At 55.2% G+C, this 18,261-nt stretch overlaps 1 protein-coding gene across 8 annotated transcripts in view; it reads right to left on the reverse strand.

Annotated features, from left to right (window-relative positions):
- Window positions 1-18,198, reverse strand: part of DYSF (dysferlin) — a 69,200-nt gene extending 51,002 nt beyond the window's left edge. For 2 of the 8 annotated variants that reach the window (XM_041464602.1, XM_041464596.1), the window contains exons 1-22: window positions 18,097-18,198; window positions 14,252-14,307; window positions 13,663-13,754; window positions 12,484-12,589; window positions 11,583-11,697; window positions 11,307-11,500; window positions 10,862-10,990; window positions 10,690-10,752; window positions 10,521-10,571; window positions 10,413-10,443; window positions 9,896-10,011; window positions 9,289-9,415; window positions 8,916-9,019; window positions 7,585-7,653; window positions 7,463-7,506; window positions 7,281-7,363; window positions 5,774-5,815; window positions 4,952-5,067; window positions 4,412-4,525; window positions 3,027-3,204; window positions 1,736-1,860; window positions 782-888 (exon numbers count right to left, since the gene is read on the reverse strand). In XM_041464602.1, the coding sequence (XP_041320536.1) occupies window positions 782-888; window positions 1,736-1,860; window positions 3,027-3,204; window positions 4,412-4,525; window positions 4,952-5,067; window positions 5,774-5,815; window positions 7,281-7,363; window positions 7,463-7,506; window positions 7,585-7,653; window positions 8,916-9,019; window positions 9,289-9,415; window positions 9,896-10,011; window positions 10,413-10,443; window positions 10,521-10,571; window positions 10,690-10,752; window positions 10,862-10,990; window positions 11,307-11,500; window positions 11,583-11,697; window positions 12,484-12,589; window positions 13,663-13,754; window positions 14,252-14,307; window positions 18,097-18,184 (2,150 nt within the window). In that variant the 5' untranslated portion in view covers window positions 18,185-18,198. Of the gene's footprint in view, window positions 1-781; window positions 889-1,735; window positions 1,861-3,026; window positions 3,205-4,411; window positions 4,526-4,951; window positions 5,068-5,773; window positions 5,816-7,280; window positions 7,364-7,462; window positions 7,507-7,584; window positions 7,654-8,915; window positions 9,020-9,288; window positions 9,416-9,895; window positions 10,012-10,412; window positions 10,444-10,520; window positions 10,572-10,689; window positions 10,753-10,861; window positions 10,991-11,306; window positions 11,501-11,582; window positions 11,698-12,483; window positions 12,590-13,662; window positions 13,755-14,251; window positions 14,308-15,643; window positions 15,874-18,096 lie in introns of those variants that run through there. The other 6 variants (XM_041464603.1, XM_041464599.1, XM_041464595.1 and 3 more) reach the window with 5 other exon arrangements.
- Between the last annotated feature and the right edge of the window lie 63 nt (window positions 18,199-18,261).

Consider the following 18,261-nt stretch of genomic DNA (forward strand, 5'->3'; position numbering starts at 1 on the left):
GGGGGGGGGAAAGGAGGGGGGAAGGGGAAAAGGGAAAAAAGAAAAACGGGGGGAAAAGGCAAAAAGGGTGAAAAGGGGGAAAGGGAATAAAAGGGGGAAAAAGGCAGAAAAAAAGGAAAAAATGGGAAAAATGGAAAAAAGGGGAAGAGAGGAAAAGGGGGAAAGAGAAACAAGGGAGAAAAGGGGGGAAAGGAAAAAAGGGGGAAAGAGGGCAAAAGGAGAAAAAAGAGGGCAAAAGAGGAAAAAGAAAAAACAGGAAAAAGGGGGAAAAACAAAAAAAAAGGAAAGGGGAGTAGGGAAAAGGGGAGAAAAGGAAAAAGATTTAAAGGGAGAGAGGGAGAAAAGGGGAGAAAATAAAGAAATAGAAAAAAAGGGGAAGGGGAAAAGGCAAAAAGAAAGCAAAAAAGGGGAAAGGGGGGAGGCGGAAAAAGGAAAAACAGGGAAAAGGAAAAACTGAAATAAAAGGGAAAAGTGAATAAAAGGAAAGTGGGAAAAGGGGGGAAAAGAGAGAAAAAGGGGGAAAAGTGGGAAAGGAGGGAGAGAAAATAGAAAAAAGGAAAAAAGGTGGGGAAAAAGGAGGAAACAAACAAAAAAGGGATAGAAGGGAAAAAGGGGGAAAAAGTGGAAAAAATTAGGAGAAATAGGAAAAGAGAGGGAAAAATGGGGAAAAGAGGAGGAAAAAGGGGGGAGAAAAAAGGAGAAAAGGGGCAGAGGCAGTGTTCCATTCCAAGACCAAGAAGATACATCAGAAAAAGTTTCCCATCCTGAATTCCCAAAGTACCTGCAGTCAGCAATGACGTCATCGAGCAGTTGGGATCCCAGGGCCTCCAGCTCAACCGGAGAGCGGTTGGATTTCAGAGCCACATGGACCTTCTCCAGGTTTGCTTCCTGCAGGAAAAGTGGGGATCAGGAGCTGAGGAACCACCCGGAACCCCATCCCGCTCCCAGGATATTCCCAGCAAGAGGAAACCCCTAAGGATCAGAGATGCCACCCTGGGTCCCACCAGGGATCTGCATCCAGATGGAGCTCCAGGGGAACCAACAGGGAAATCCAACAGGAAATCTCAGAAATCGCTCAGGAGCTGAAAGACAGCCCCTGGATCACTGGAATTGTCTCCAGGTTGGATGGGGCTTGGAGCAACCTGATATCATGGAAGGTGTCACTGAACATGGAATGGGATGGGATTTAAGGTTTCTCCAAAACCAAACCATTCCAGGATTCTGGAGCCCATCTGCTCTGGGAGAGCTGGGAATGTTCCCTGGAGAAGGGAAGGCTCCAGGCAGAGCTCAGAGCCCCTGGCAGGGCCTGAAGGGGCTCCAGGAGAGCTGCAGAGGGACTGGGGACAAGGCCTGCAGGGACAGGACACAGGGAATGGCTCCCACTGGCAAAGGGCAGATTGGGCTGGGATCTTGGCAAGGAATTCCTGGCTGGGAGGGTGGGCAGGGGCTGGGCTGGAATTTCCAGAGCAGCTGTGGCTGCCCCTGGATCCCTGGCAGTGCCCAAGGCCAGGTTGGACACTGAGGCTTGGATCCGCCTGGGACAGTGGGAGGTGTCCCTGCCCATGGAACAGGGTGAGACTGGGTGGGATTTAAGTTCCCTTCCCACCCAAACCATTCCACGACTCCATGAATTCCTCATCCAGTGGATACACACGGCTGTGTCACCAGACACTCCCCACCTAGAGGTGGCCTCTATCCCCTCCCGGTGTCCCCAGGGATGTCCCCGGTCACTCACCAGCCGCTCGGCTCCGTACAGCAGGAGGTTCTGGGCGTCCGTGCGGTGGCCGATGTCCTCCCAGTAGGAGGAGAGCACCACCACTGGCTTCACGTTCCCCCAGGGCAGGTAATAGTAGTGACAGCCTGGGGGACAGCACGGCGTCACCTCGGGATGTTGGGATAACGGGATACACCCCTCGGGAGCAGGGATGAAGGGAGAAGAGCACGATTGGGATGGGAATTCGCCTCGGAAAGTGTTTGGGAGAATGATGGGAATGGTGTTCCCCAAATCCTTGAGATCCCACTAAGATCCAACAGGATCTGACTCCGCGGCTCTGCCAGCGAGGCCAGACACCAGCTCAACATTCCTGGTGGGAGGAGATGGAAACCAGGGAAAGGCCAGAAAAAGGTGCTCCCAAAAACCACCTCATGAAGCCGAGAGAGGTCCCAGCTTTCCTGCTCCTTCCCAGACACAAATTCCCCATGGCTGAGATGGGACAACCCTCTGGGGTTGTCTGGTCCAAGCAGGGACACCTTCAGCAGGAACACTTGGACACAACTTCTGGCTTCCCCTGGATTCCTGGAAGTGTCCAAGGCCAGGTTGGATGGGTTTGGATCAACCTGGGATAGTGGGGAGGTGTCCCTGCCCATGGATGGGACGGGAATGGGATGGGATTTAAGGTCACTTCCAACCCAAACCATTCCAGGATTCTGGAGCTCCTCTGCTCTGGGAGATTCCTGGAAGTGTCCAAGGCCAGGTTGGATGGGTTTGGATCAACCTGGGATAGTGGGGAGGTGTCCCTGCCCATGGATGGGACGGGAATGGGATGGGATTTAAGGTCACTTCCAACCCAAACCATTCCAGGATTCTGGAGCCCCTCTGTTCTGGGAGAGCTAGGAACATTCCCCTGGAGAAGGGAAAAATCCGGGGAATCCTCAGAGTCCCTGAAGGGTCTCCAGGAGAGCTGCAGAGGGACTGGGGACAAGGCCTGCAGGGACAGCACACAGGGAATGGCTCCCACTGGCAAAGGGGAGATTGGGCTGGGATCTTGGCAAGGAATTCCTGGCTGGGAGGGGGGGCAGGGGCTGGGCTGGAATTCCCAGAGCAGCTGGGGCTGCCCCTGGATCCCTGGCAGTGCCCAAGGCCAGGTTGGACACTGGGGTTGGATCCACCTGGGATAGCAGTCCCTGAGCTGGAACAGGCAGGGAATTAAGGCCTCTTCCATCCCAACCCATTCCATAATTCCAGGGTTCTCTTCCACCAGCTGGGTTTGGATCATCCCGGAGGACAGAATCCGTGCCGTGCTCACCATCAAAGACGGCCCGGCTGTACTGGGTGGTGGAGGCCAGGGGCAGGCAGGTGGTGTCGAACTTGTTGCCGTAATTCCCGATGCTGACCTCGAACTGGATGGCGCCGTCCACGCCCTGCAGCATGGTGGCCGAGTAGAAGGCGGCAAAGAGGGAATATTTCCGTCGGCGCAGGTATTTCTGGAATAGGAACGGGAATTGGACGTGGAGGAGATGCTGGCAATGATCTCCGGGAGGTGGAGCCAGAAGAGGCTGGAGGGTAAATCCTGGGGAGTTGCTGAGGGAGTTGGGAAGGGGCTGCAAAACCAGGAAAAGCTGAGGGAGTTGGGAAGGGGCTGGAGTACCAGGAAAAGGTGAGGGAGCTGGGAAGGGGCTCATCCCAGAGAAAAGAAGGATCCAGAGGGACCTTCTGGTTCTGCACAACTCCCTGACTGGTTGGAACCAGGTGGGAGTTGGGATCTGATCCCAAGGAAAAACAGGATAGAAGGGAATGGCCTCAGGCTGGGCCAGGGGAGGCTCAGGGTGGACATCAGCAGGAATTTCCCCATGGAAAGGGTGGTCAGGCCTTGGAAGTGCCCAGGGAGGTTTGGAGTGCCCATCCCTGGAGGTGTCCAAGGAATTCCTGGATGTGGCACTCAGTGCCAAAGTGGGCATCGGGCACGGCTTGGACTGGATGACCTTGGAGGGATTCTCCAACCTCAGTGATACCAGGATGGGAATTTTCTTACAAGGGGAATAACAAACTTTGCAGCACGGGAATCTTAGGGGAATTTTAGGAAAACCAGATGGAAGAGGAGGCTGCAACTTCTCATGGAAAAGGAGCCAAATGAGGAAATCTGAGAGAGCCGGAATGAAGGGCAATCTCCCACAACGTCATGGGAGATTCCTTGGAGCCCCTGGCAGGGCCTGAAGGGGCTCCAGGAGAGCTGCAGAGGGACTGGGGACAAGGCCTGCAGGGACAGCACACAGGGAATGGCTCCCACTGGCAAAGGGCAGATTGGGCTGGGATCTTGGCAAGGAATTCCTGGCTGGGAGGGTGGGCAGGGGCTGGGCTGGAATTCCCAGAGCAGCTGTGGCTGCCCCTGGATCCCTGGCAGTGCCCGAGGCCAGGTTGGACATTGAGGCTGGGAGCAACCTGGGGTAGTGGGAGGTGTCCCTGCCATGGAACAGGATCAGCTTCAAGGTCCATTCCTACCAAACCATTCCATGATCCCACAATTCCACACTCACCATGACCAGCTCGGATAGACCAACCTGGATACTTTGGGATGGAAATCCAGCAGGAGACCCCTCCAGGAGCTCACAGACCATGGGACAACCCCCACCCATGGCCTACATCCCTTCCTTGTGTCCCACAATCCAAGAGATTTTCCAGAAATTCCAATACCTCCACCCTCAGGATGTCATCGGCAGGAATCTCCTCCACTTTCTGCTCCATGTGCTCCACCAGTTTGGTCTCCAGCTCCACCAGGATCCGGCCCCGATACGCGACTCCCTCGCCCTTGGGATAGACCAGGAAGAGGAGTCAGGATCCTGGAATTCCCTTCCCGAGGCCAAGCTCTGCCTTTGCTTCCAAGGCGCTTCATCGCGGAGTAGCGGGATCGGGGAAAGAATTCCAGCCAGCGCTTCCGAAGTGGAATTTTGGGAGCAGAGCTGGGTTAAGGAGGCGTTAGCAGGAATAACCAGGAGTGGGAAACGCAGCGCAGGCTCCTGATGACAAAGCCAGGTTGGGTTAGAAGCAGCTGCGCTTCCGAAGTGGAATTTTGGGAGCAGAGCAGGATCAGGAGGCGTTAGCAGGAATAGCCAGGAGTGGGAAACACAGTGCAGGCTCCTGATGACAAAGCCAGGTTGGGTTAGAAGCAGCTTTTTTTGGGAAAAGAGGAGCCGGAGGTTATTTTGGGATGCGCCGGGAAGCAGCCGATGTCACCTTTCCCAAATTGAGCGTCTCGTAGGGATCGGGAAATCCGGTGAATTCCCGGGGGCTGCCGTAGAGGTTGATGTAGCAGGGCCCGAATGTTGGCAGGAATCCCAGCCCGTCATCCACTGGGAATGGCAGGGAAAAGAGGGATTAGGGATTCCTGAAGACACCTTGGGAACGCGTCACGCTCGCTGTAGGATCACAGGGATCACACAGCTGAAGGCCACCAAAATCCTGGAATTTCCATTCATTTTGAATCTCACGACCTCACCTTGGAGCAGGAGAAAGATACGGAGGGTGTGGTGCGGAATCCTGGGAATTCCCAATCCTGGGAAAAGTCCCCATGGAAAAGGGCAAGGTCAGAGAGGGGTTGGACAAGAGTAAGAGCAACAGGAGAGAGGAAAGAGCCTCAGGATGTGCCAAGAGAGGTTTAGGTTGGATTTCTGGGAAAATTCCTTCCTGGAAAGGGCTGTCCCCATCCCTGGAGGGACTGAACATCCCTGAGGATGTGGCACTTGGCAACATGGATACGGGGTGGCCTTGGGAGCCAATGGATCAGAGGGATTTTCCAATCCTGTGATTCCATGAGGAGAAACACTTATTTTTATGGATTTTTGAGCGGGAATCCTGCCCTGAGCTCCGTGCACCCGGCTGGCTCCACATTCCCAACACAACAGCATCCCGGGAATCCCCAAAGGGCCAAACCAGAGCCATTCCCTTTTCCCAAGGTGCCCAACTCATCCCAGCTGATCCTCCCCCAGTCCAGAGAGCGGAACCAGTAAAACCAGTCCCAGGAGGCGCTGGAAAACTGGGATGTTACTGGGAACGTACGGTCCGAGGGTTTCAGAGGCTTCACAGGAGCAGGAAACTCATCTGAGGCACAAAGAGAGGGAGAGAGGTTGGGAAGATTGGAAGAGGAGCATGGAAAAGGGATGGAGATGGGAATGAGGGGGGAGATTCCCACGGGTTTTAGTGCGGAGAGACAGAGAGAGAAAGGGAGAGGTTTTTCACGGAATCAAGGAATTACGGAATCATGGAATCTAGGAATTAGAGAATCATGGAATCATGGAATGGTTGGGGTGGGAAGGGACCTTAAAGCCCATTCAGGTGCATCCAGGGACACTTCCCACCATCCCAGGTCATTTTGAGCCTTGTCCAACCTGGCCTTGGACAATTCCAGAGGCTGTGGGATTGGGGTGGAGCGGGATTGGAGCATCCCTGAGTTGCATTCCCAGGCATTTCCTTGGGATCAAGCAGATGCCAGCGGTGGGGAGATGCCAATCCTGGATCCCACCATTCCCATCCTCCCTCCCAGCCTCTCTGTCTCTCTCTCCAGCCCATCCCAGGATCTGTGTTGGGATTGGGAAGAGGGACTGGACAGTGTTGGAGGTGGGACAAGGGTGGAGCCTCTGGATCATGTCCTGATCCATGGAGTTATGGAATGGCTTGGAAGGACCGTAAAGCTCATCCCATTCCATGGGCAGGGACACATCCCAGTATCCCAGCGTGCTCCAAGCTTTTTCCAACGTGGCCATCCCATGTCCCTACAGCTCACATGCAGGTCACAAAACCACGTGCAGAATTCCCACTGGGATCGCAGATTCCACGGAAGCACTGGCAGCAGGAAAAGCTCATGCAGGTGGAAGCTCCAAGCCCTCAGCAGGTCCAAAGCCATGTTCCAAATTCCCACCCTCCCACCTGGCACCAGTGACAGTGACATCCAGCTAAGCCCTGCCACACCTGGGGGTCCTTACCCTCAGAAAATTCCCGGGATTTGGAACAGCATGGGCTGGATGGGAATTCCCACCTTGTGACAGCCCCTAAATGTCACCTCAGTGGGCTGGACACCTCAGAGGGGCGTGGCTGCCAGCAGCAGTGCCACCACCACCACGTGTCACCAACCTCCAGCCCCGCCATGGACCCCATTCCCAAGAATCCACCAAATCCCAAGAATCCACCAAATCCTAAATCCAGAGGGGTTGGATCCATCCAGAAATGAGGCAGAGCTTGGAGCAACCCCAGGACCCCATCCTGTGTCCCCAGGAAGGGACAGTGACAGCTGTGACACTCCTAAAGCCACCACCAACATCCAACCACACCACGGACCTGAAACTTCTTTCCCCCATTCCCAAGAATCCACCAAATCCTAAATCCAGAGGGGTTGGATCCAATCTGGAAAGGGGGCACAGCTCAAAGTGACCGCAGGACCCCATCCTGTGTCCCCAGGTGGGGACAGTGACAGCTGTGACATCCCCAAAGCCACCACCAACCTCCAGCCACGCCATGCAGCTCCTCCAAGGCCATGCATCCCAAATCCCGGCCTGCTTCCCGCCCTTACCCTCCAGCTCCCCGCCAGGGGCCGAAATCTTGGACATTCCGAGGAAAGCGGTGCCGATGACATCATTGTGTGTCAGACGGTCCCTGTGAGGTGACATTGTCACTCTGGGGAGTGTGGTGGGGGGGGAATGTCCCCATGCCCATCCCACCACTCCGGGCACTGGGAGTGCCCTTCCCGCTCACCAGTCGGTCACACGGATCCTCATCCGCTCGCACATGGAAGGGAACTGGGAAAAGGGATACGGGAAGAGGGTGAGTGGCGCTGGGGACACCGGGAGGGGACCTTGGGGACACCATGTGCTCACCATGGCCGGCAGCGTCAGGCACTGGTTCCACTGGGGGTTGGCGTTTTTCTCCAGGATCCGGGAGTAGAGCTGGAAGGAAGGGATGGGAAGAAGGAAAAGCTGGTGTTGTCCCAGGAAAGCGGCTGTTGGCCCAATTCATGGAGCTGGGAAGCCTCAGCTTCCCTAAAATCCGGCTTCAGATTCCCTAAAATCTGGCCTTAGAGTCTCAGAAGCTGAGGCTCAAATACCCCCAAATCCAACTTCAGATTCCCTAAAATCCAGCCTCAGGTTCCCCAAAATCCAGCCTTAGATTCCCAAAAGTTGAGGTTCACATTCCCCCAAATCCAGCTTCAGGTTCCCAAAATCCAGTCTCAAGGTCCTCAAAATCTGGCCTAAAATCAAGTTCCCTAAAATCCAGTCCCAAATTCCCTAAAATCTAGACTCGGGCTCCTCAAAATCCAGCCTTAGATTCCCTAAAATTCTGCCTCAGATTCCCCCAAATCCAGCCTCAGGTTCCACAAAATCCAGCCTCAGATTCCCTAAAATCCTTCCCCCATTCCATGGGGTTCTTAAACCCCCTGGTGCAGGAGGCAGAGGATGTTTCAGATTTCCCAGGGATCTTCCCGCCTTGGGACCAGTGGGATCACTTTTGTCCCATTCCAGGAGAAAATTTCCCCATTCCAAGACCAGATTCCCACATTCCAGGACCAAATTCCCTCATTCAAGACCAAATTCAAAAACCAAATTTCCTCATTCCAGGACCAAGCTTGGGGATCCACAGGGAATGTCCCACTGCCATTCCAGCTCCAAGGACACTCCACTGAAATCCCAATCCCACGGATCCAGAGGGAATGTCCCACTGCCATCCCAACCCCAAGGATATCCTGCTAAAATCCCAATCCCAAAGATCTGGGAGGAACTGTCCCACTGCCATTCCAGCCTCAAGGATATCCCACTGAAATCCCAATTCCAGAGATCCAGGAGGGACCATCCCACTGAAATCCCAATACCAAGGATATCCTGCTGCCTTCCCAATCCCAAAGACCTGGGTGGGAATGTCCCGCTGCCATCCCAACCCTGAGGACCATGAGAGGTCAGCCTGCTGCCATTCCCAATCCCAGGATCATCCCACTGCCATTCCCAATCCCAGGATTATCCTGCTGTTACCCAGCCCCGGGAACACCCTGTTGCCATCCCAGTCCTGAGGACATCCCACTCAAATCCCAATCCCAGAGATCTGGGAAGGAATGTTCTGCTGCCATTCCCAATCCCAAGATCATCCCGCTCTTATCCCAGCCGCGGGTTCCTCCCACTGCCACTCCCAGAATTCCAGAGGATCCCCCTCCGCTGACCGTTTTCCCGGCAAAGCTGACTTCCACGAAGGGATCCACCAGGTTCTTCTTGTTGCTCTCGAAGCCGAAGATCTGCCGGACATTGTCCATGACAGCATCATCCACTGGAAAAAGAGGGAGATGCCAAAATCCGTGGAATTCCACAGCATCCAGAGGGTCACAGCTGTCCCACCAGCAGGATGAGCATTCCCATGGAGGAGACACTCTCCAGGCGGGAAAAGCAGGGGGATAAAACCAGTTCGGACCAGTAAGAAACTCCTCTCCCATAAAACTGCCCGATATCCTTGGATTGCAATATGGATCATTCCCTTCTCCGGGCCCTAATTCCTGCCTGGAATGTCACGATTCCAAGGAATCTGAGGGAAAAACCTACTCTGGGGCAAATCCTCGGCTTTGAAGATCTTGAGGCAGAACTGGGCCCCCCTGAGGGTGACCCCGGTGGGGCGCAGCAGATTGGCCTCGATGTCCTCCTTGTCCTCGGCCACCTCCTTCTTCTCCAGCTGTGGGAAGAGGATGACGGGAAAAGTCACCCCGGATTCGGGAATGAGCAGGAAAATCCCAAACGAGAGAGGCTGGGTGGATTTGCCATCCCTGGGAGTGTCCAAGGCGAGGTTGGATGGGTTTGGAGCAACTTGGGATAGTGGGAGGTGTCCCTGAACATGGATGGGCTGGGATTTAAGGTCTCCTTCAAACCAAACCATTCCGATCCACCTGGGACAGTGGGAAGTGTCTCTAAGCTGGAACGGGACGGGATTTAACATCTCCCCCATCCCAACCCATTCCATGATTCCATGAGAAAATGCAGCACTTTTCCCCCAAAACAGAGGAAAATCCAAGCACATCTTCCCTGGGAATGGCCATGGCAGCTGGTGGCTCTTGGCCAGAATATCCCAGAGCTGAACTATCCCAGAGCTGGAATGCCCCAGAGCTGGAATGCCCCAGGGCTGGAATGTCCCCCCATTCCCAGCAGGAATACTCACGGGAGCTTCATCTCCAGGCCCCAGCACGCAGGCACTGACTTTCAGGTAGCCCTTGGCTCCCGCGGAAAAGTCCTCTGGATCCGAGAGGAGCAGCCACTTCCTGCGGAAAGCGTGTTCTGCAGAAAAACATGGAAAACTGGGAATTACTCCTTGGACGTGCAGGGAGGTCAGGGATGCTCCTGGGTGGGGTTTAAATGAAAATCATGGAACGGGATAAGGGAATATTTCAGTTCCTTTCCCAAGAGGGGACCAGGGAAGAGGGAGGGGTCTTGGAACAGAATTCCCAGAGAAGTTGTGGATGCTCCATCCCTGGAAGTATCCAAGGCCAGGTTGGATGGACTTGGATCCACGTGGGGTGGTGGAATTTTTCCCTGGATGGAACCAGATGATCCTTAAGGTCCCTTCCCACCCAAACCATTCCAGGATTCCATGGTCATGGATTTGGGGTTCCACTGTGGAAGAGCTGGGATGTGTGGGTGCATTTCCCAAAAAACCAAAGGAGTTTCCCAAGGCTCACTTGGCTCGGAGTAAACGGTCTCCACATCCATCTGCGGGATTAAAGGAAAAGAAGATTCCAGAGTTCATCCAGAACAGGAAACACCGCGAAAAGGGGATGGGATCTTACCCGGAATTCCCCGATCACCGAATCCGTGCGGAACGATCGAGAATCCACGACCTGAAAATGAGGTAAAATGGGTGATCCAACCCAAATCCTGCTGGGATGGAGGATCGTGGGGAACGGTGGGGGGGCTTTCCCTGGGAGGGGGAGAATTCCAGGTTTTCCCAACACTCACCGTGAGGAAAATAGGAGCATCGAACAGCTCCGATGGGGACTCGAAGACGTTGAAGAAAAAAGTCTGTGGAAAACCGGGATGAGGATGAGGCGTTATCCCAATTTTCCCCCCAGAGTGCATTCCCATATGCCAGCCTCTCCCAGGAATCGTTGGAGTGGGAATTCCCACTGACCTCATCGAAGAAGGGGCTGTTCCCTTTCCGGATCCGCGTTCTCCGGGTTTGTCCAGCCACCGTCACCTTCACCACCGGCCGGATCTGGATCCCGGGAAGCTGCCGGGCCTCGATGACCCTCACCCGGATCTAGGATGGGATGGAGGACAGGGAATCAGCGGGATGGGAATCACCGGGATCATCCCATGGGATGGAGAACAGGGAATCACCAGGATCATCCCACAGAATGGAAGACAGAGAATCACCGGGATCATCCCTAGGGATGGAGAATGAGGAATCACCAGGATGAGAATCACCAGGATCATCCCATGGGATGGAGGACAGGGAGTCACCAGGATCATCCCACGGGATAGAGGATAGGGAATCACCAGGATCATTCCATGGGATGGAGGACAAGGAATCACCAGAACAACCTGCAGGATTTTATGGGAACAGTTCATCCCACCTGGAAATCCTGTGGTTTGTTGGATAAAGGTTTTTTGGGAGAGCTCCGCCTCCTCCTCTTCACCCCCTGGATGTGATTCCCGGGTGGTTTCCTTGGGAATGAGGGCGGCTCCGAGCCCGGTGCTCCTGAGGACGCCGAGGGGTCCGTGTCCGCCGTGGCCTCCGGATCTTCCGTGTCCTCCTCTCCAGCCGTCTCTGCCCGGCGGGAGAAGGGAAATGTGGGATTTGGGAATGGGTTTGGATTCCAAAAACCGGGATGGGGAGCGGTTGTGGTTACCGGTAACCGTGTCCAGCTCGGCTGCAGCCGGGGCCGGCTCCGGAGGGGCTGGAGGTGGGAAAAGCGGGATAGCGCCCGGAGGAGGGATGTAGGACACCTGCAGGAACAGGGAAGCCTGGAAAACAGGGAATGAGTGTCAGAGAGGCCAGGATGGGAGAACTGGGATCAAACTGGGAGGGAAGGGATTCAGACTGGTGTCAAACTGGGAGCTTCAACTGGGAGGGACAGGACTCAAACTGGGATCAGACTGGGAGGGACAGGACTCAAACTGGGATCAGGCTGGGAGGGATCTGGCTCAGACTGGGATTAAACTGGGAGGGAAGGGATTCAGACTAGTCTCAAACTGGGAGCTGCCACTGGGAGGGACATTGGTCAGACTGGTCCCAAACTGGGAGCCCCAACTGGCCATGCTATGGCTTCTACTGGTCCCAACTGGGAGCCCCAGCTGGTCCCAAACTGGGAGGATTCCTGGTCATGCCATGGCATGTACTGGTCCAAACTGGGAGCCCCAGCTGGCCATGGCATGGCTTATATTGGTCCCAAACTGGGAGCCCCAACTGGTCCCGTCTGGAAGCACAAATTGGCCATACCATGGCTCATACTGGTCCCAACTGGGAGCCCCAGCTGGTCCCAAACTGGGAGGATTCCTGGTCATGCTATGGCTTGTACTGGTCCAAACTGGGAGCCCGAACTGGTCTCAAACTGGGAGCCCCCCTGGTCGCGCCATGGCTTGTACTGGTCCAAACTGGGAGCCCAAACTGGCTATGTCATGACTTGTACTGGTCCCAAACTGGGAACCCCAATTGGTCCCGAACTGGGAGGATTCCTGGCCATGCCATGATTTGTACTGGTCCCAGACTGGGAGCCCCAACTGGTCCCAAACTGGGAGCCGGGCACTCACCCCGGTGCTCTCCTTGCGTGAGTCCAGCAGGGGGAGGTTGAACGAGGCCGCCAGGCTGGGAGTGCCCAGAACATCCCGGAGCGGCACGCGGGATTCTCCCAAAAACCTGCGGGAAATAGGGAGAGGGCTCAGGGCTGCTCCAAGGGCATCCAAACCATTCCAGAGCCAGGGATGGGAGTCCAGAGGAGGCCATGGAGATGGAGCCAGGCTGGGAGAGCTGGGAATGTTCTCCTGGAGAAGGGAAAAATCCAGGGAATGCTCAGAGTCCCTGGAGGGGCTCCAGGAGAGCTGCAGAGGGACTGGGGACAAGGCCTGCAGGGACAGCACACAGGGAATGGCTCCCACTGGCAAAGGGGAGATTGGGCTGGGATCTTGGCAAGGAATTCCTGGCTGGGAGGGTGGGCAGGGGCTGGGCTGGAATTCCCAGATTTGCTGTGGCTGCCCTGGATCCCTGGCAGTGCCCAAGGCCAGGCTGGGATGGGGCTTGGAGCAGCCTGGGAGGTGTCTGCCGGAATCTTCCTGCTCCGGGATCCTGGACCCTCCTCCCATTTTCCCGTGGCTATTTATGGGCACCCAGGAGTTGGAGCAGCCCCAAATTCCAGCCCCCTTGGATTTCAGCCCAGCAGCAATTCCAGCCTCAGCTCCAGCTCTGGAATCAAGATCCTTCCTGCCCCAGGCCGCATTCCCAACCTCTCACCCCTAAAAATAAATCCCTTCCTCTATTTTTTCCCTTTTCCAAGCAGCTCTCCCACCCCACAGAGCCAGGAAAGGCCGGGAATCACCGGGATCCCCTCGTTCCTCACCCAGCAGGAGCCCCCGATCCATGGGGAACCCCTGGAATGGGGGAGCACCGGGATCAGCCGGAGGAAGGAAACCGGAGGCTCCGCTCCCGCCGCCGTTCCCGGCCCTGCCGGCGCCTTGGGAGTGATCTTGGCAGCGCTTCCCAAATCCCGGCCAAGTGTCCGAAGTGTCCGTCCCCAGACAACCACCCCCTGTGTATTCCCGACCTTCCAACGCTGGAATTTCCCCCGGATTCCGAGCAAAGCAGCCCAAAAATGCAGCTCCAGCCTCCCACGGCCATCCCACAGCGGGAATCCGCAAAGTCTGGGAAGAGCCAGATGAATCCCGGGAATGGGAAAAGGGAGAAGGGGCCCTGTCCGGCTCTGGAATTTTTCCCACCTGTTTCTTCCCACAGTTTCATGGTCCTTGACCACCACGGTGAGCTCGGCATCGGGATCCAGCGGGATTCCCTTCAGGTCCCACTCAAATCCCTGGAAAAAAGAGGAGGGAGAGGCTGGGATCAGCATCTGGACGTGGAGAACCCAAACCCCCTTCGGAATCACAGCATTCCAAAGCCAAATTTCCCAGCAAATCCACCAGGAAAAGTTGCCTTGGGAAAAAGTTTTCCTTGGCCAGGGATTACCAGGAAGGAGCAAATCCTGAGAGCAGCTCCAGCCCCAAATCTGCACCCATTTTCCCACCGAATTCCCTTTTTTTTTTGGAATTTTGGCCCATGGGAGCACAAGGACAGCACTGGAAGGGAAAAGCTGCTGGAAAAATTCCCATTCCATGGAAATTCCTTGAAACATTCATGCCAAGTCTGGATAAGACTTTTATGGAAGGGGAAGAGATTGGAATTGTGCCTGGAATTCTGGAACAGAAAGGGAATGATCCCAAAAATTCCATGGGGCAGAAGCCCCAGGGAATCACCTGGACTCGGAGCTGTTTTCTGGGAACAGGGATAAATCCAGGGACTGGGAATTCTCACCTCATTCCAGACAGGATTCACATTGTTCTTGATGACCTTTGTCCTCTTCTTGACACCTGGAAGGAGAAAAACCAGGATTGGGATCTTCCCAGGGATCAGGATCTTCCCAAGGATCAGGATCCCAGAATGAAACTCCCATCTCAGCTGGGGCTGAGCTTCCAAGGATTCCCAGAATTCCCAGAACCAGGATCAGGCTCCATTCCCTGTTCCCAAGCAGGGCTGGGAATGCAGAAATTGGATCCAGGATCCCACTTGGATCCCCAACCCTTCCAGGCTGGAAAATGCGCAGGAAAATCCCATGGAACCCCCTTCCTTGCTGTGCCTCAGTTTCCCCGGGAGCATCCAAAGGTTTCCAAGGACTGGGAATTCAGGGTGGGAAGAGCCACGGGAGATCCCAAACGGGATTCCATTCCCTCCATTCCCAGTTTCCCACAATCTCAGGATTGTGCCTCAGTTTACCCAGGATCCCCTAAAAGCCGAAGGTGGGAATCCCGGGATTCCCCCCCCCCCAACATTCCCAATCCTGGAAACGCATCCACCCCCGTCCCAAAGCCACGCCCCCCTCATCCCTCCTGGAATGTCGCCGCATCCCAAGGGAGGGACCCCCGCGGGAAGAGGAAAAGGAAAAGGCCAAACAATGGAGGTGACTCAAATCCCGGGAGACTCCGGGATATTCCAAATATTCCCGGTTTTCCGCTCTTTTCGCACCATTCAGCGACTCCTTCCCTATTTGGGATCAGGGAAGAGCCAAACTTCCCGGCTCTGGGAATAAGGAAAACTCATCCTGCTGTTTGTCCTCATCCAGAAATTCATTCCCACCTCGTTCCTGATTTTTCCCGGGATTCAGAGCTCTGGAATTGCCCTGGATGGGGATTTGGTTGAAGATGGAGCTCCTGGGATTCTCCGGAGGGATCCCGGTGGGAACGGGATCAGCAGCACCCCCATTCCAAATGGAAAACCTGGACCGGGAGCCGCTCGTCCTTTTCCCTAATTTTTGTTTCAAATGGGATTTCTTCCCATTTTTTCAAACTCCAGGAAAATGCCAGGGCAGCGCCGTCCTCCAGCGGGAATTTTGGGAGTACAAACCCCTCCGTTTTCCCAGGAAATCCATCCCTCGGGAATGGGATAACCCCTACTCCGTGTGGGATTATCCACATCCATCCCAGTGCTGAATTCAAGGATTTAAAGGGATGGAATTCCCAGGGATATTCCAGCGAGGATTTAAAAACTTTGGGATCAAGGGGATAAAAGGTGCAAAGCGAAGGATTTCCCAAGGATTTAGGAGCTTCCCAGGTCCCAGATTTTCCTGGGAGCTGCTTCCAAAGCAGCTAAAAACATTCCAAACCCTCCCTTCCTTCCCAAAAAAAACCCCAAAACTCGGGATTCCCTCACCTCGGAATGTCAGGCTGGCCACGGGATCGCTTTGTTTATCCCGCTTTTCCAGGCTGGGAAGTTGGGAAGCCCTTTGGAGCAGGCAGCGGAGCATGGCCGGGATCGGGAAAACCGGGATCGGGAAAGCCGGCGTCGGGAAAGCCGGGATAAGGATCCGCTCCCTGATCCCATTCCCACCCCCTTTTCCTGGTCCGGCCCTTCCCGGCACGGGAACGCCCCTGGAGGGGCTGGGAAAAAACCGGGATCGTGGGAAGGAGAGCTGGGATTGGGGGCAGATGGGGAGGGCGGGAGTTGGGAATAAATCCCCGGGATTCAGGGAAGCTGCAATTCCCAGGGATGGGCAAACACGGGGATTTGGGAATACTGGGAACACCAGGGATGGGGAATAAATCCCTGGGATTCAGGGATGCTCCACGGCCTGAGGATGACCCAGCACAGGAATCTGGGAATGCTGCAATTCCCAGGGATGGGGAATCAATCACCGGATCCCAGGAATTCGAGGTGGGAAGTGAAATCCTTGGGAGCCAGGAATGCTGGGAATATCAGGGATGGCAAAACCTCGGGATTTGGGAATGCTGGGAATCCCAGAGATGGGGAATAAAATCCTGGGATTTGAGGATCCTGCAGTTCCCAGGGATGGGGAATTTAATCGTTGGAAATTCAGGAGCTCCAGAAACCCCAGGGATAACTTGGCACTGGATTTGGGAATGCTGGGAACCCCAAAAATGGGGAATGAATCCCTGGGATTCAGGGATGCTCCAAGGCCTGAGGATGACCCAGCACCGGGATTTGGGAATGCTGCAATTCCCAGGGATGAGGAAGGAAATCCTTGGGAATTCAGGAATGCTGGAAACCTCAGGGACCAGGAATAAAATCTTGGGATTCGGGAATGCTGGAAAGCCCAAGGATCCCCCAAACCCCGGGATTTGGGAATGCTGGGAACCCCAGGAATGGGAAATAAATCCCTGGGATTTGGGAATCCTGCAATTCCCCAGGGATGGGGAATTAAATCATTGGGAGTCCAGGAATTCTCAAAACCCCAGGGATAACCTGGCACTGGGATTTGGGAATGCTGGGAACCCCAAGGATCCCCCCAAACACCAGAATTTGGGAATTCCAGGAACCTCAGTGATGGGGAATAAATCCCTGGGATTCAGGGATGCTCCACGGCCTGAGGATGACCCAGCACAGGAATCTGGGAATGCTGCAATTCCCAGGGATGGGGAATGACATCCTTGGATCCCAGGAATTCTGGAAACCCCAAGGATCCCTCAAACCCCTGGATCTGGGAATACTGGGAGCCCCAAGGATCCCCCAAACCCTGGGATTTGGGAATGCTGGCAACCTCAGGGATAGGGAATGAATCCCTGGGAAATCTGGGATCCCACAATTCCCAGGGATGAGAAATCAAAACATCAGGACCCAGGAATTCTGGAAACCCCAAGGATATCCCAGGACTGGGATGTGGGAATGCTGGGAACCTCAGGGAGGGGAAATAAATCCCTGGGAATTTCGGGATCCTACAAGGCCAGAGGATGCCCCAGCCCCGGGATTCGGGAATGCCGCAATCCCGGGAACACCAAAACCCCAAATCCGGGTGGGCGGAACACCGGGAATGCCACACCCCCACCGGGAGAATTCCATAGAAAACCGGGAACGCTCCCTCATCCAGGAACACCCGGGAAATCCCAAAAAGACGCTTTTTCCAATTAAAAAAAAATAATAATAAATCCTAACCAACCAACCCGTGACGTCACTTTGTCCTTTGTCCCCTCAATGTCACTTTTGTCCCCAGCGGGAAAGGACCCCGGGAAGGGACCCCTAGAAGAGACAATTCCCAAATTTGGGATCGTCCCCTCCCCCCCGCCCTGAGGAAAATCCCAAAATAACCGCGGCGCCGGCACCGCGCGGGGACCGGGGGTGGCTTCAGGGGGGTCCCCAAGTGCCACCAGCGGGGTGGCGACACCAAAGAGGGGGCGGCGACAACGGGGACAGCGAGGACCCGCGGCTCTTCCAGCCACATCCCAGCTCCTCGGGACAAAATTCCCTCAAATTTATCCAAACAAGAATTTTGGGGTGTTTTTTTTTTGCCCCTCTGGAGCTTCTCACGCTGGAATGGGGAGGGGACACCAAAGGGGTGGCGGCGACAACGGGGACAGCGGGGACCGGCGGCGCTTCCAACCCCATCCCGACATTTAGGGCCGCCAAAACTCCCCCAAAATTCCCCTAAATCCCGATTATTTTCCCCTCTGGAGTTTCACACTTTGGAATGGGGAGGGGACGCCAAAGGGGTGGCGGCGACAACGGGGACAGGGGGGGACCCGCGGCTCTTCCAGCCCCATCCCAACTTTTAGGACGGAGCCGGGCGTGGCCGAATCTCCCCGAAATCCCCAAAAATCCCCCAAAACCACCCCAAATCCCGGGGCTTTTTTTCCCCCTCTGGAGCTTCCCACCTTGGAATGTGGAGGAGCAGTAGGTGTCGCTGATGTCGCTGTCGCCTGTGAGGACATTTTCGGCCCGCAGGACGAAGACGCGGAGCATCGTCCCCTCCCCCACCCCTCTGCATCCCCCCCCTTCCCAAAAAAAAAAAAAAAAAAAAAAACCCGGGTTTTTCCCCC

This window comes from Pyrgilauda ruficollis, unplaced genomic scaffold (assembly GCF_017590135.1).
Source record: "Pyrgilauda ruficollis isolate IOZ18807 unplaced genomic scaffold, ASM1759013v1 scaffold181, whole genome shotgun sequence".
NCBI classification, from domain to species: domain Eukaryota; kingdom Metazoa; phylum Chordata; class Aves; order Passeriformes; family Passeridae; genus Pyrgilauda; species Pyrgilauda ruficollis.